Here is a 17410-nt window from a genome sequence, read left to right on the forward strand (position 1 = left end):
GTCAGAGGTTATCAGAGAGAATTCCTTTTGGGGAGCTAAAAAAGGATCGGGAGAATGGGCTTTTGTCTCTACCCACGGGTCATTCTTCAATCACTGGGCCACTTTGAGAGCATGGCTCCAGGCTAAGAGCGGGCAGAGAGGGGCGGGAGAGGAATACTGTGTCACAATAGTCCATCTCATTGCCCTCTGTTAGGCAGAAAGTTTTCTATGTTCTCCTTTTCAGCACATAGAACTCTCCTCTAGAACGAGGTAGGGACCAATGGAATGTCAGTTGTTCTCCCTTTATGACTTCAAAGATAGGATGTTGTTTCTTACTGGACCAGAAAGGGAGTTTTATGCACAAAAGAATGTTAATAGTTTACAGGAAAAACTTTGTTTCATAGTCCAGCTTTGCACTAGCAAACACTATCTGTCTCAGTCTCTGTCTTTCTGACTTTGACTCTGGTTCTCTCTTCCCCTTTCTCCCTCCCTTTTTCTTCTTTTCTCTCTGCTTTTGTGTTTCTCCCTCCTTCCTAACTTCTCCTCTTTCCCTTCTCTTTCCTCTCTTCTCCTCCCTCCCTTCCTATCTCCCTCTTTTCCTTCCTTCCTTCCTTCCTTCCTTCCTTCCTTCCTTCCTTCCTTCCTTCCTTCCTTCCTTCCTTTCTTCCTTTCCTTCTTTCCTCCCTCCTCTCCTTCCTTAAGACCTCTCTTCCTTTCTCCTTTCCATCCTTCCCTCCCTCTCCTCCTTCCCCTCCTTCTGCCTATCTTCCCTTCCTTCCTTCTTTTCTTCCTTCCTCCTCTCCTTTCTTCCCTCCTTCCTCCCCTCACTTCCCTCTTTCTTCTCCTCCTTCCTCCCTTTCTTCCCTCCTTCCTCCCTTTCTTCCTTTCTCCCCTCTTTCTTCCCTCCTTCTTCCCCTTTCTCCATCTTCCCCTTCCTTCCTCCCTCCCCTTTTTCCCTCTCCCTTCCTCCCCTCTTTCCTTCCTTCCTTCTTCCCTCCTCTACTTCCTCCCTCACTCCCTCCCTTTTTTCTCTCCCTCCCCTCTTTCTTCCCCTTCTTTCTTTTTCCTTCCTTCTCTCCTCCCTCCCTCATTCCTTTCCTCCTCTCTCCCACCTTCCTTCCTTCTTTCCCTCTTTTCCTTTCTTCCTCTCTCTTCCTCCATCTTTCTGTCTTTCTGTCTCTGTCCCTCTCTGGGTGTTTTCTCTGTGTGTCTCTTACTCCTTTCCTCCCTCCCTCACTTCTCTCCATTTTCCTTATGTTAAAAAATCAACTTGAAAATCTGATGACAAAATCTTATCATGAGCACATTCCTTGCCTTGCTCCAAAGAGACTACCAAACCTCTATCCAAAATAAATTGAAGTTTAAAATACTTGAAGAAAGAACTCTGGCTTCATCTCAAATCATAGGACATACAATTTGGGTGAATTTGATTGAAATAAAATGTAATAATTTAAAAATCAAAAGTCAGAAAATGTCATTTTATTCAGTTTTATTATTTAAGAAAATTCTTTTTTTTTAATGTCTTTAGTATAAAGCTATAATGATATAATAGCCATTAATATAATAGCTAACCCTGAAAGGTTTACAATGCTTTACATATGTTAAATCATTTAATTTTCACAGCAACTTGGGGTGGGGGTGAGTATAATTATTACCATCCCCATTTTACAGATGAGAAGACTGTCTGGGAGAAGTTAAAGGATTTGTCAAGGGTCTCACAGTTTATGTCAGAAATGAGTTTTGTATTCAAGTCTTCCTAACTTCTTTAGACCAGGGCTTCTTAAAGTTTTTCTATTCTCAATCCCTTTTTGCCAAAGAAATTTTTACATGACCCTAGATATATCAGCATATAAAATAGGTAAACAGACCATTTACCGATACTGTCATAATTTCACAGCAAGTTGTTGTTATAACTTGTTACAAGACCCCATATGGTGTCAAGAACTACAGTTTAAGAAGCTCGATATTCTATATCACCTAGATGCTTTTGAAATTCCATAGATAAATGTATTCTTCATTTTTTTAGAAGCTATATGCATATTCTTCACTGTCATTTATATATTATGATATATTTCATGAATTCACTCTTTCAGATCATTAAAAATTAATGACAGGGTTTCATACCAGAATGACATGGATTCAAATCTTACCTTTGACATATACTCTTTCTGAGACCTTTGGCTAGTCCTTTAACCTTTTACTGACTTGGACAACTCTGTATGACTAAAGTACTGATGATTTGTCCATCCTATCCTTTTAGGGGAAAAAACTCCCACTTGAAAGTTCCCCACATAGGTAAAATCACAAGTTAAGGACAGATAACATTTGTAAAGGCAGTATATATATTTATATATGTGTATATATATATATATATATATATAATTCAGTTGAATAGTCATACTTATTTACCAATTGTATTAGAAAAGGAACAAAAATAAGACTTAAGTTGTTTTATTTAACCAAATAAACTTATGTACTTTGAGTTAATTAAGTTCAGCAGGTAAAACTTCAAATTCTGGATCACATCCTTAGTATTACTCCTACCTGTAGACTAAATATAATCTATTTATTTATTGACAATAACAAAAATATTCCTGCTTTTTCAAATTCAAAATAATTTCTACACTTAGAATGACTTAGTCCAAAGAAACTCATTTTATACTACAGAAGTATTTACATATTGCGCAAAGTAGTTACTCCAAAAGCCTGTGATGAAAACAAGTGCTTAAGTTATTTCTACCAAGTCACAGGGTAGAGCAGATGTCCTTTAAAACCTCATTGGCACAGGGCATGTGTTTGCGCCACCATATGTAAATAAGATCTGCCCATAAGGAGGTCACTATGATTGGTACAGGACCCTGCAAACAAAGGTAAATAATTAATCCTTGTTCCCCTATAACTAATTTTAAAAAGTATATATTTATCATTCCATGTTATATACTTTTTAAATAATGAATGCTTATTTTCCCTCATATATTGTGCCTAGATTTGATTCTCTTGATTTTTTTTTCTCCATGATTTTTAAATAATAGCACTCCCAAAGAGACCTGGAGCTTAAGGAAAAGTAGAACTATAAAATTACATATTTGATTAAAGTACCTTCCAAATGTTATTTTTGGAACAATTTAAACTTCCTTAGCTTGCTTCCCCATCAGAAACCAACAGGAAACCAGTTGGCCATTTTTAAAAGGGAACTATACCAACCAATCTTAAGAACAGATGTTCCAGTGTTCCTTCTGTCCTGATCCCAATATTTAAATATGAGATCATGGTAGTATTTCCAGATTCCTTCTGACTCACTGTGTATCTCTACAGTTGAATAATCTATTGGGACTTTCATGAGAGCAGATTGTGGCAATGTAAAATACCCCAGCCTCTAAAAAAACTAAAAGATTGTTGTAAGTTGTAAAAAGAGTTGTAAAAGAGACAAAATAGAAACCAGTTTTAACTCAACATTTTTTAATGACCCCAAAATCCAGACTTTTAAGAAATCTTACTTATCAAATTAGTTTTAAAGAAACAAAACAGTTTTAAAGAAAAAAAAAACTTCCTTAGTACATATAAATTAGAAACACTTTAAAAAATCTTATAAAGAATATGTCTTAAGATAGCTAATGAAAGAGTAGAAAACGGATTTTGCAAAAGGAATGAGTTAAGATATTCTGAACATAAGGATTATCACTTCAGAGAATTCACATGGGGGGAAGAGTGCTTCAAGACTGCTTGTTTGAAATCTATTATGAAGTGAAATTGTGATAGATATGCTAAGAGGAACAGTTTTTATACCTTGAGAATAAAAGAAAAATTCTAAGAAGCTGCAAAGAAAATGGGGGAAAAAAGGAAAAGCCCACAGATGATCAAAAATGTATTTTTTCCTCAATTGTGTTTTGTACCATATACTATAAAAGAAGATACCAGCATCACTCAAGAAACAAGTCATAGCCAGAGGGTAGGAAGCTGTCATGTTGTGCTTCCAAAGATCTAGGATTACTAACAGTCTGTACTTTGGGGTTTGATATTTTAGAATCAGTTTAAAGAGAAAGAATGTAAATTTTAACCTAGGAGGAAAAACAAAATAACCTAGAACAAGACTAAGAGAGTCACATAAATTTATCAATTTCCTAATTAGCCTCTTTTATGGATTTTTTTCATCATATGTACATACATATACACATTTAATATTTCTTTTCTTCTCAGTTGCATACTAACACATTTTTAACATTTTTAGAATTTTGACTTTCATATTCTTTTTCCCTTCCCTCCCCCACCCCTTTGAGAACCTGTGGAGTTTTTAAATGTTTGAAGCAGTGTTGTTGCTTTCTTGTAGACTATATATTTGAGGGTCAGAAAATGGACTTGTGATTTCATCACTGTGAGAATGGGGGGGGGGTCATCTGTAAGTTAAGTGGTGGTTGTTATACAAAAAGATATTTATTTCAGCTGCTTGTAAGTTGCCATATTGAAATACAGACAACTATTTTTGGAGTTTTCATAGTAAAAAGACCATACAGCCCTTTGCATCTTTACTTTGCCTATTTCTGGTTCTCACAGAGTTTCACACATTCTTGATACTTGATGGGTGTTTGAAATGAACTGGAGTTGGGAGTGCACTTGTAGGATGACAGTGACTTTGCATCTTCTTCAGTAATCCCATTTCCTTCTAACTATGACTGTATTCCAGGATCCATTGAGAGATACTGTTGTTTTCCTTTCATTGTATCTGTGCCCTGGCATACAGTAGGTACTTAATAAATGTTTATTGTCTTATTGACTCTCTTCCATTTCCATCCAGGATCCACGTTTTGTCCTCCTTCAACATTCTCATCACTATTCCCCAAGGCTCCCCAATTACTTGTTTACCTTTTTCATTGTTATTACACACCTCAAGGTTGTATTAGGAATGCCCTAAATAGAATGGTGTACCTGGAGTCAGAAAGATCTGAATTCAAATTCATCCTCAGACACATCCTTAGCTGTGTGATCCAGGGCAATCCCTTAACCTCTGTTTGCCTATTTCCTCAGCTATAATATGGAAATATTAGCATCTGTGTTGCAGGGTTGTTGTAAGGATCAAATAGAATAATATTTGTAAAGTACTTCCCAAAATGCCTGTAGAGTCATAATAGAAATGCTAATTATTAGCCCTTTAATCAGTGTATTTGCATATGAACAAAAATTAACAGCATAGAGAACAAATAACTATTCTGTCTAAACATGGTAAATCTGATTTCCTATTTCCCAACACTGTTCATATAGGTATATTGGAAGGACTAATATATAATTACATAGTTATAAATGTAAGCATACCTATACATACAAACACATAAAGGTGTTTCAAGCTTAAAATTGTACTGACTTTAGAGATACCATTATCTATTTATGTGTGTACACATATATGTATATACATATATACATGTTTTTAAATTTTATTGACATATTCCTTTCTGAATAAATATGCCCATGTACCAAGTAAGCCATTCCTTATAATAATTTTTTAAAAAATCAAAAAATCCAACAAAAATAATCAATCTATTATTCAAGTCTGTGTTCTATACCCATAATCCCATATCTATGCAAAAATGGAAGGAAAATGCATTTCAAGTTTGAATTTCCTAAATTCCTAGCATTTCAGTTTTTGTTTTTGTTCTTTCTGCTTACCTTGTCATTTTATATATTGTTTTTCTTACTGCTTCTGACAACTTCACTCCATCTCAGTTCATTTAAATCTTCCCATCCTTCTCTGAATTCATATTTATAATTTCTTAGGATGCATTGATATTATACTATTATACTACATTTGTATGTCACAATTTGTTTAGCTGCTTACTAATCAATAAGCATTCACTTATTCCAGTTTTTTCCTATTGTAAAAAGTGCCAATATTAATATTTTGTTACATATGATGTACATACATACACCAATAAGCGTTCACTTGTTCCAGTTTTTTTCCTATTGTAAAAAGTGCCAATATTAATATTTTGTTACATATGAGACTTTCCTGTATGTAAGCACGTGTAAGACCTTGGGATCTGTGTGTCAAGGGGTAAAGGACAATTTAGTCACGGAATTTTTTAGTATAATTCCAAATTTCTAGGGCTATTTTTAATATGCTTACTGGGAGGGACAAAGTCTTAGGAATATGTGAAAGATTAATTTTATTAGAAGTTTTGATCACAGTTAACAGTATGTTCAAGTGGAACTGTGGTACAGAGAATATTCTGCTATTTTACTATGTCTAGATTTTTAACACTGAAATATAGAAGAGCCAATAGCAGTATTTTTTCACTCTTGTGCCTTAAATCTATACCATCTGGGATTCTTACATTGCATTCCAAATTTTAGTATTAAAAGTTCTATAGATTTGAGATAAAATAGTAGAATATGTCAACCTGTTCTTTAGTTGAATGGGTGCCATGTAGCAAAAAGATTCAGTTGTCTGAAATATTTTGATTGACGTTAGAGCTATTTACCTAGACCGCTCAAATAAAAAGTATTCCTACCAGCAACTATTAATTTATAAAAATGCATCCAAATGAAAAATCTTGGTCAGGAATAACTAACTTTTTACTGAACGGTCTTTTGTAGATTCTACAAGTCCCAGATCCTACAGCATTTTATAGATGAAATACTTCTTATCTTATGAAATGTGCATGCGTGATTGCCTTAAAATGGAAGTCAAGAAACTGAGTAAGTCTAGTACGGCGTCCCTCATGTAAGAATAAAAAAAGGTTGCCATTTTGTTATTTGCAGTAGTTCCTGATCAATACTTAAAACTTGGTGTTCTATCATATGAAATTCCTATTAATTACAGGTCATTTTTTGCCTTCATTTTATAAGCATCTACATTTTTTTTTAATCCTTTTGTCATTCAAGTAACAATGTCTATGGGTTTTAGAACATTGTACAAGGTATTTGGAAGTGCATATTGAAGAAGAGACTATAAGCAAAGTAGCCTATATTCTAATTGGGGGGAAGGGGTAAAACCAGTATGATCAAGAAAAAGATAAATGAATATGACCGTTCATTGAGGGGAAGAGGAAAGCTGACTCAGGCATTATGGAGTTAGATAGGAATTGAGAGTTAAAATGAAGGATGTAGTGAAATGGGAATGGGTGGGATGAGGGATAGGCTCAAGATGCAGAAGCAAGCAAATGAGGACCATGTCAGAGGATAAGACAATCAGGAGATTAACTTGGCTATAAAGTAAAATCTAAGGATGAGCAAGTTAACAAGATTTAAATTCGAAGGGTTTGCTTTTCTTTAATCTTGTAGTCAAAACCAATCTTCTCATGGAGAGCATGAATATTTACTTGGTGTGCATATAATGTTCTAGATTAGGAATAGTGGGAATTGAAAAATTGAAGCCCTGATCATTATTCCAAGGGGTTGTTGAGGCTGGTCAGGTACTTGATTTCATAAATATAGAATCAGAGATAAAGTCATAGAATATCTCAGATGGAGGGGACTTTAAGGTTACCTATTTTAATTCTGAGCATATCACTTAGACCTCTTTGGCTCTATTATTTTATCCCATAAAAGGAGGATAGCAATTAACCAGCTAATCAGCAGCTAGGTGATACCATAGTGCACAGAGCACTGGGCCTGGAGTCTGAAAGATTCATCTTACTGAATTCAAATCTTGCCTAAGACACTTCATCCTGTTTGCCTATTTCCTTTTCTGTAAAATGAGCTGGAGAAGGAAATGGCAAACCATTCCAGTGTCTTTGCCATGACTGAAACAACTGAACAACAAAACTCGTATCCTAAGCAAGTCACTTAACCTTGACTTGCCTCTGTTTCCACATCTGTAAAAGGAGGATAATAATTAGCTAGCTAACTAGTTAGCTTAACCCTCCAAGGATTGTTGTGAGGTTAAAATGAAATGCTATGTATAAAGTACTTTGCAAATAGTAAAGTACTAGACAAGTGTTAGCTATTATTATTACTAATCCCCTCATCTTTCAGAGGAGAAAACTGAGGCCCAAGTTAATGGAATAGCCCAAGATCATATTGTTTTAATGACAAATTCAGTATATAGAATGAATTTATATTCCCTGAAGAGATCTTGTTTTGACTATAAAATAAACTCCTTAGAGATAGCATATGAAAAAAAAATCTCTTATTTATTACTTTTTCTTGTCCTGGTTGAAAACAATGAAAACGGTGTTTTATGTATATGTAACTTTTAAGACTATACATATATATATTTGTTTATACATATACATATGTATGTATATGTTTGAGAGACTTGAATTTGTATGATGGATTACTAAATTAGTTGGATAAGGTTTCAAATGTCATTTTGGAGTATTTCATGATTGATTAATAGATTGAAGTTTCCATTTAAAATTAATTCATCTCTATAAGGAAAAGAATAAGTCGATGTGGAAAAAAAATCATCTTCATCCAGAACATGTTTTCTTAACCTGGAATCTTCAAGGAGTCCTAAACATGGATTTCAAGAGGTCTGTGAATGGGATAGGACAAAAATTACATCTGTTTTTCCTTCCACATTAACCACTAAGTAAAATTTATTCCTTCAGTCATTTAAAAACATTTTTAATTTAAAACATTTAATTTAATTTAAAAACATTTCTCTTTCTGAGAAAGAGTCCATGACACACACAAAAAAGGTTAAGAACTCCTGATCTGGTGTTTGAATATGCTCTGTTTTATTTTGATTAGTAATATACTAGTAGAAATAAAAATTAGGTTAGGGCTCATCTCTGCTACTAATTAGCTAAATAACCATAATCACTTAACTTCTCTGCGTTTCAGTCAAATGAGTATTAAGGCTACTGCCTAGCTTTAAAATAATAATTTGGAATTATCTATTAGCACAGGAAAAATTTAATTATAAGAAAGCTAAGTTAAAAATGTCATTGGACTATAATAATTTTCTTTTAGCATCCAAGTTATTCCTTAACAACAATAAATTACCCCATTTCTGTTCATGTCACTACCCTTCATTCAGTCTTCCAGGCTTGACAGTTTGGAGTCATCTTTGACTCTTACGACGCTTTCCACTTTCCATTGTTAAAAAATTCTATGTTCTCACTAGTAATGGCCAATTTTAAGTAGTCATCACAACCAGACCTGGATTGTGGTTTTTAAACATCACTTTTGTCTTATTATTCCCTAGCTCAAGAATCTTCAGTGGCCCCCCACTTTGAGATGTTAGATCAGATCTAACGTTCTCTACCTAGTTTTTTAAAGCCCCATATATGTTCTACCCTATCAATCTCCTTCAGCCACAAAAAAGTTTTGTTTCTCTAGTCTGGCCTGTACAAAATCTTGCCACTTATAATTACATTATTTTCTCATTTTATACTAAGGTTTTTTTTTTTTTTCCCTTTCGAAAATATTTTAGGCGGGCTACATGTGGTTTATCACCCAGGAGCAACATTAGTTGAAGAGCTCATCTATCCAAACAGGGCTGGCCATTGGTTGTATTGTGAAGTTATTAAAGTTTTACTTCAGTGCCTGTAGCCTTCCTTTTCTGTACTCTGCCTGATTTGTTCCTGATTTGTTCCCCAAGTCCCCAATGCTTTTGAACTTTCTTACATCAGTCCCTTATTAAAACCTGCTCTTGGGAAAGATTCTGGTGGTGTTATTTTTCTTAATATAAATTTGTAAGAGTAATTACATTGTAGTCTTCTTGTTCATGTAAATTGATGCATTTTGCCCATCATTAAAAGAAGTTCAGGTATAAGCAAGGATGCAGGAAAATTGAGAAGGTTGTTTGGGGTTTGGGGAGATAGTAATGGTGGTAAGCCTTCCATCAATCTTTGAAGTGATCACATTTAGGCTGCAATCTATTCTAATCAACACAGAAACTCAGCCCTTTTAACCTAATGTATTTTTTTTTTTTCTTTTTTAACATTAACTGTTAAGTATCTTGCAACATTTTATATTTGGATGTTAACTGGTTGTTCTGTTAACATTTGTCAAAGATAAGGGAAGATTTATGTTGAATGAATAATATGAGAAGATGTCATATTTATTTATGTGTCTATATTCTGTATCTCTTAGAGAAGATTAAATTGATTTTTAAAAAATGATGGATTGATAAGTCTATTTTTAAGTTAGTCTAGAGACTAGACCTATGATTTCACTGTAATAGGTAACTGCCAGAAAAGAAAATATCATCTACTAAAACATGCTGGCACCTTCTCTATAAAATATAATCTCAGAGAGTTGCCTAGAGCACTGAAAAGTTAAGTGATTTGCCATGGTTACATAACTAAGATGGGTCAAAGGTAGGACTTTAATCTAGATCTTCTAGGCTCCAAGATCTGTTTCCTATCCATTATGCTATATAGTCTCTGTCTTTGTTAGGTAATTAAAGCAAAATAATAATAAGTTAAACTTTTGAATTAAAATTCATTTTAATTTTTGCTTTTTAATAATTTAAAAACTGGGATATTCTGAAACTTTTCATGCATATTATGTTACTATATTAGTTGAACTTGTGAACTACCCAGTCTCCCATGTACTTTAACTTTACTATTATTTTTAGTAGAAACTAAATTTCTTGAGAGTAGGTACTATCTCTCTTTTCTCAATATACCTCAAATACCCAGCACACTAGGTGGCATTTAGTTGGTGTTTAATAAATTAATTGATTTTCACTGAATTAATTTTTAGTCTTAGGTCTTTTGGGGACCCTGTAGTTAAAATTCCACAAAGTATGTTTATCATCTCTATACACTTGAATTAAAAATAGTACTAAGTATCAAGAGTTGGCCAACTTTTATATTTTTTCTCCCTTTATTATCTTACTAATTAATTGAGAAAAGCTGATTGTAGATAGCAGTAAGAATAAAAGAGGAATAACAATAATTTTTCTGTATTTTGATTCTCTTGATATTATTTGAGAAATATTTTTTCAAAAGAGGAAAATAAAAAGGGCTGTGTCCTCAAAAATGAAAAATTAGGTGTTAAAAACATAGCCCTAATATTTTCAATCCACTCCTGAGGTTTCTTTCATTTATAAAATTTCATTTAAAAAACTAAGGAGTCAATTGGAGAAATACTGATAAGAATTAAGAACTCCTTTTTTACAAAGGGAATGCTCTCAGGACACCTGTCCTGTGGTGTAAATGACTTATCAAAATTAAGGGAGATGATTCAAGTGGAAGTCTTGAAGCATCACTAATTAAGTAGGAAAAGGTTAGCAGAAATCCAGCAATTGAAACAGACTTCTCAGTGATAAGGAAAAAAAATAAACTCATTTCCCTTAATGAACTAATTCTTTTTTTTAATGGTGAAATTAAGAAACAAATTCTCAGGAGGAAGTTCTCCACAACTAATGGAATTATCTTTGTTAAAGAGAATGTTCTTTGTTGCTGTTCTTGAAGGAATATTGCTTGACCAGTGTGACATTAAACTCAAAGAAGGAGAACAAAATCTGAAATTATCTCTGAAATCTGGATCATTAGAATCAGTCTCTACTTCCACAATGACACACAATTAGAAACCAATTTTTGAGACCAAATTTGGTATTTAAAAATTCTAAGTGTTAAAAATGGAACAAAGCAGCTAAAGAGTAAATGACATGGCACATACTATAGTCACTTTAAGTTGGATACCTAAATATAGATTTTAAAATAAATTGTCACTCTTATTCGGTAATCTCAGGCTTCATTATCTTTTAAAGAATACAATCCACTGCTCTGCTCTGTTTTTAAGTGATTTTCAGGATATAATATTTACTCCCTGAAAGTAATCACATAAACACTCCTGTAAGTCTCAGTAACTGCAGAAATAGGGAACCATTCAACTAAAGAATAAAATAGTCCCTAGAGTTGACTACTTTGGGAATTTGAACTAAAGGTTATTTGTTTGTTAAAGCAGTAGTTTTCTTCCCTGGAGATGTTTCAGTGGAATGATTTTTTTTAATGCTCCTAGAATTATTTGTATTTGAATTGCTCATTAAACTCAATCATCTTGGTTCTGAGTACTACTCGCAGCACCTGGAGGGTGACGGTAACCTATCGTATTGTAATGGTTGGTATTCTCTCTAAATGTTTTTTAGCTCAGCCATCAGCAAACACTGGGAAGCTGAACTGGCCACACTCAAAGGTAACAATGCTAAGCTCACGGCAGCACTGCTGGAGTCCACTGCCAACGTCAAACAATGGAAACAGCAGCTTGCCGCCTATCAGGAGGAAGCCGAGCGCCTACACAAACGGGTAAGCTCTGATAGACTTAAGAATGTGAAACCAGTAGGTTGCCACAGTCACAGGAAAGTGGAACACACATATTCTACAGCTAAGCCTCCAGGGAATATTTTGCAGGTGTCAAAACATATAGCTTGGATTATATGGCCTAAATTGTTTGAAGAAAATTGTTTCTACAAATTAGTTGTGTTATCCTGCCTGTGTGGGGTAGGAGAGAAGAGAAGGGGAGGGAGAGGAAGAGGAAAAGAAAGGGACAAGTTTATGATAAAGGTGGTAAGCATGTTGACAAAAGTTATAATAATGTCCCGGTTCTTTGGGATCATTCTGTACTAAAGTCCAAAATAAACCTATGAACCAGACAGGGAAATCTCTCCACATAGCCCATTCTTAAGTCCCTGCTGGGAATCAGCTACAGAAATAAAATCTCCCAAGTGAAAAGTAAAAAAGTAAAAAAAAAAAATTGCACACCAGCCTTTCAGAAAAGTGTGGCAAAGAAACAAAATCCTATACAAATTGGGAAGGATGGCAATCTCAGCACCATAGTAAGATTTAAGAGGTCCTATAGGACTGTAGCAGCAAAAGAAAGACAAAAAAGAAAAAGAAAGAACATGGCAATGAGGGGGAAAAAGATCAAGAGGAAAAGAGATAGAAAAAGGAAATGAGAACAAGAGGGGAAAGAAAGCCTTGATAACTTTGGTGTTTATTGTTGGTTCAGAAGACATTTTTCATTTTATTTATTTTTGCTGAGGAATTGGAGTTAAGTTCACTTGTCCAGGATCACACAGCTAGGAAGTATTTAAGTGTCTAAGTCTGGATTTGAATTCAGGGCCTGAACTCTATCCACTGTGCCATCTAGCTGTCCCACAAGAGACATATTTAATGCTAGCTCCCAGTAGAATATAAATCTCTTAAACAAAGAATGGTTTGGGTTTTGTATTCCTAGCTAGTACAGTCCCTGTCACATAGTAGGTGACTAACAAATGCTTATTGATTGGTTGAATTTGCTCAATATATTGATCAACTATTAGACATACAGCATGCTATTGAAGAAGTCTAATAGGATAGAAATCTTTACCATCAAAGAATTCATAAATATAGTTGGGAAGGCAAGACAAATGTACATAATCTTAGAAAGAATACAAGACAGTATGTGATTGCCATTAAATGATTTAGTTGTGAACTATTATATTATATATGAACTATTATATTAAAGATCAAAATCATGGGGGGAAGGCAGTTGTGTGGAAGATTGGCCCCCATTATTAGTATTATTAAGCCCCCAGTGTATAAAAGAACATCAGATAAGTTTTTGACCTTGATGATTGCAATTTGACATTAGATCTGATCTCTTAGTATGTTTGTGACAGTGTGTAACAATTATTGAGAGAGTAAAGTCGAAAGAAACATAAGAGCAAGGGAAAATGGATAGTGGCTTAGTGATTGAGTCCATTCAAAATTGGTGTGGAATATTGGAGACAGAATGTATAGCAGGAAAGACTCCCAAATGCAGATCTTCAGAGGTAATTCTATGTTCAGAATGACAGAGAAAAGGGGTATCTGTGGATGTCAGAGCCAAGTCTGTATTGAGAAATATAGAGAGGGAATTAAAGGGCTGGACAGAGGCAGGTAGCTTCTTGTTACCTAGAGAATTTATATACCCTCTGTATTGTTCTCCACAGAATAATTTAAAATTTTTAAAATTCTGATCTTGTAATTCAGTCATTTTTCAGTAGTGCTCAACTCTTTATGATCCCATTTGGGATTAATTATCTTGGTAAAGATACTGGAGTAACCTGCCATTTCCTTCTTTAGCTTACTTTATTGTTGAGGAAACTGAGGCAAACAGGATTAAGTGACTTGCCCAGAGTCACACAGATAATACATGACAAGCATATCCATATATATGGTAGAACACGAAAAAACAAGTTTATGACAAAAATCATAATTTTAAAAGCTGTCTTGCTTCTTCTGTACATTAAAAAAGTACTTCAATGACCTTCCTTTTCTTTTTATCTTTGTTTTGACAAATTTTCTAAACCTCCATCTCTCTATCACCTCTTCTGGTCAAGTGAAAAGAATAAAAAGAAAACCCTTGCAATAAAAATATATATTTAAGCAAAACAAACTCCTACATTTACAGTATCCAAAATTTTACAACTTCAGTACATTAACTCTCTCTCTCAGAAGGTGGGTCAACCCTTTGGCATCCATCCTGCAGTTGTGTCTTTATTTTTGGAATTGTAATGAACAAGTCCTGGCAAATGTAAATATCTAATTAAAACAATTCTGAATCCCCTATCATCTGCTCAAGGAAAAAGAGAGCACTCAGGGGAAAAAAAATTCACAGAACTGGAAGAGAGCATATTTAATGGCAAGTGCTTCTGTGTCCATGGTACGTCTCAGTCCATGTCATGTTAGTACTATAGAAATTCAGGGAAAGGAGTATGAAAGAGTTTGAGAAGTCATGGGAGGGACAAGGCAGCTAAGTGACACGGTGGATAGAAACACTGGCGCTGGAATTAGGAAAACCTGAGTTCAAATTTGGCCTCAGACACTTAGTAGCTGTGTGACCCTTGGCATCCTGATTGCCTCAGAGAAAGAGAATGAGAGGGGAGGAGGGACGACGGTAAGTCATGGGGCAACTAAATAGTTCATATCCATACATTACTGTGGACATATCCATACATTACTAGTCTTTAGGATGCTTAGAATTTGGATAACTGATGGAAAACTTTCCTACAAAGCAATAATCTTCCATTCCATTCATTGACCATAATTTGTTAAACTATTCCCTGATAGACCCTCACCTTATTTCTAGTTCTATACTATAACAGACCAGAGGTTCTATAAATAATTTTTGCATCTGAATTCTTTCCCTTTGTCTCTGAGCTAGTTGGGGTGTCACTGAGTCTAAGGATATGCACAGTTTAGTGACTTTTGGGGCATTGTTCCAAAACATTTTCCAGAATGCTTGGGCTCATTTCTAGCTCTACTAATAGCCTTTCCAACAACTGTCATTTTCTTCACTTGTCATCTTTGACAACCTGATAGGTATGAATGAGAACTATGGTTAGTTTTTCAGTCAGCTCTGAAACCCCTTAAATGTATTATTATTCAGCTCATAGTTCATTTCATTTATAAGGATACCCTAACAGACTTTGTCAGTTGTCCTTTTAAAGTTGAGTTGTAGTGACACCTTCTTGATCTACCTGTCAGAAAAAGGAAATGATATTAAGATGACAGATGCATTGTGAACAAATGCTAGTTTTTAGTAATTTACCTTTCTTCCCTAATAATTAATAAATTATTTGTTAACCTGTTTTGGAATTTTTTTTTATCAAATGATATTAAGATCAATCTCTAATTTCAAAGTTTCCCCTTTTAAAAAACAGGATACTATTAGCCTGTTTCCAGAATTTCAACATTGTACCAGCCTCCATGATTTCTCAAAAATTCCCAGTATGTTGATTCCCTAGTCACATCTGTGAGGTTTGGGGGTTTTTCTTCTTTTATTCAATAGCCTGAAATTTAATTCACATGGTCCTTAATACTTGAACTCATCTAAGTGACTAACAGTTATACTTCCTCTATTTTTCCTATCTTGAGATTCATTTTCTTCGTTATATTTGTTCTGCTCTCTCTCATTCAAGGTCTGTTCTTTTTAGTGCAGAATTCAGAGGCAAAATAGGAGTTGAGTAGTTTTTCAGTGTCTTTGTTCTCTTTAACTAGTATACAATCTTCTTCAAATAGTTTTCTTTCTTTCTTCATCTTCTTGCTCCACACATAGCTTAAAATTTTTTTTCATTAAAACTCTTTTTACCATTAAAAAGAAGTTAAGCCTTCATGACATTGCTCCAGAATATTTGAGCCCCTTTTTTTTGTATTCCTGTATTGGTGCTTGCTCATTTGTGCCACTTGATATATTTTGGGTACATTCTTTTAAAATATCAATTTATATGACAGCTCCCAGTGTAGTGACATGATTTTTTTGGAAGTTTTCTCATATTCTTTTTAAATAGGAATATTTATATTTTATAGTCAGAAATTTTTAGAATTCCCTATGTCTCTTCAGAGATATTCCCTTTTGTACTCTCTATTCAGGAGATCATATATCTATTTTCATAATAAAAAGTCTGGTATACTAACAAATATAGTTTAAGGCTTGATATGGAAGGAATATGTGAACCATTGAAGGTTCTATTCAATGGGAATTCAATACAATTCAATTTTATTTTTCAATAATGTCTGACTTCATGCATGACCCCATGGACTAGACAGTCTATGTGTTTTTTTTTGGCAAAGATATTGTAGTGATTCACCAATTCCTTCTCCACTGGATTAAGGGAAAAAAAGTTAAATAACTTGGCCAAGGTCACACAACTAATGAGTATCTGGAGTCAAATTTGAACTCGGGTTTTCCTGACTTCAGGCCCAGCATTGTGTCCACAATTCTCTATCTCTTGTTACTTAACAATTTAATACAAGAATGTCACACTTCCATCTCCCCATCCCCCCAAAAAAGAATGGCTCAAATCTTCTGGAATAGCATCAGAAAGAATTAACTTCTAATTGAACTAAGGAAGGGAACCATTGAAGGTTATCACACAGTGGAGTGACTTAGCAAGTATATGGCTATGTGAGGAATCTGTTACTCTGTAAAAGCCACTTTATGTTATCAAGCCTTAGTTTTCTCATTAAAATGGGCTTAATAGCAGCACTTACCTGATAGATTTATTCTGGAGATCAAATAAAAGAATATGTGTTAAATGTTTTGCATAACGTAAATGCTATGCAAATATAATTTGTTATAATCATTTGCACTTTCATCAGTGGGAAGAACTATGGATATGAGAATTTCTTCAGTCAGGGCAAATTTCAGCCTGGCTAGAATTTAATAGATTAAATTCCAGGGAATTGTTTGATGCTTTTTAAGGTCAAATAACTTGTCCAGAGAGTAAGCACCAGTGATTTAGCTGAACCTATGTTTTCCCTGACTCCAAGCTTAGCATTTTCTTTGCCACACAACATTGTCTTTCATATTGAAAATAAGATCCACCTAAAAGTGATTGGCATAAATCAAAACTAAAGTAAATGAGACCAGCTAGGAGAGTTTTGTTAGTACAAAAAACTCAGGTATTGAGCTGAAATGGTCCTAGTACCAGGATGGCGGGAGTGGAAAAGAGATATTTTGGTAGAAAAGAATGATGGGATTTGAGACAAGCTGAATATGGTAGATGGAAGGAAAATAA

The 17410-nt window shown here is 34.3% G+C and overlaps 1 protein-coding gene across 2 annotated transcripts in view; it reads left to right on the forward strand.

Moving 5' to 3' along the window:
* Positions 1-17410, forward strand: part of HOMER1 (homer scaffold protein 1) — a 156449-nt gene that overhangs the window by 117386 nt on the left and 21653 nt on the right. For both annotated transcript variants that reach the window (XM_031966081.1, XM_023495794.2), the window contains one exon: positions 12017-12173. In XM_031966081.1, coding sequence (XP_031821941.1) covers positions 12017-12173 — 157 coding nt within the window. The remainder of the gene's footprint in view (positions 1-12016; positions 12174-17410) is intronic.

Source organism: Sarcophilus harrisii, chromosome 1 (genome assembly GCF_902635505.1).
Source record: "Sarcophilus harrisii chromosome 1, mSarHar1.11, whole genome shotgun sequence".
In the NCBI taxonomy this organism is placed as follows: Eukaryota; Metazoa; Chordata; class Mammalia; order Dasyuromorphia; family Dasyuridae; genus Sarcophilus; species Sarcophilus harrisii.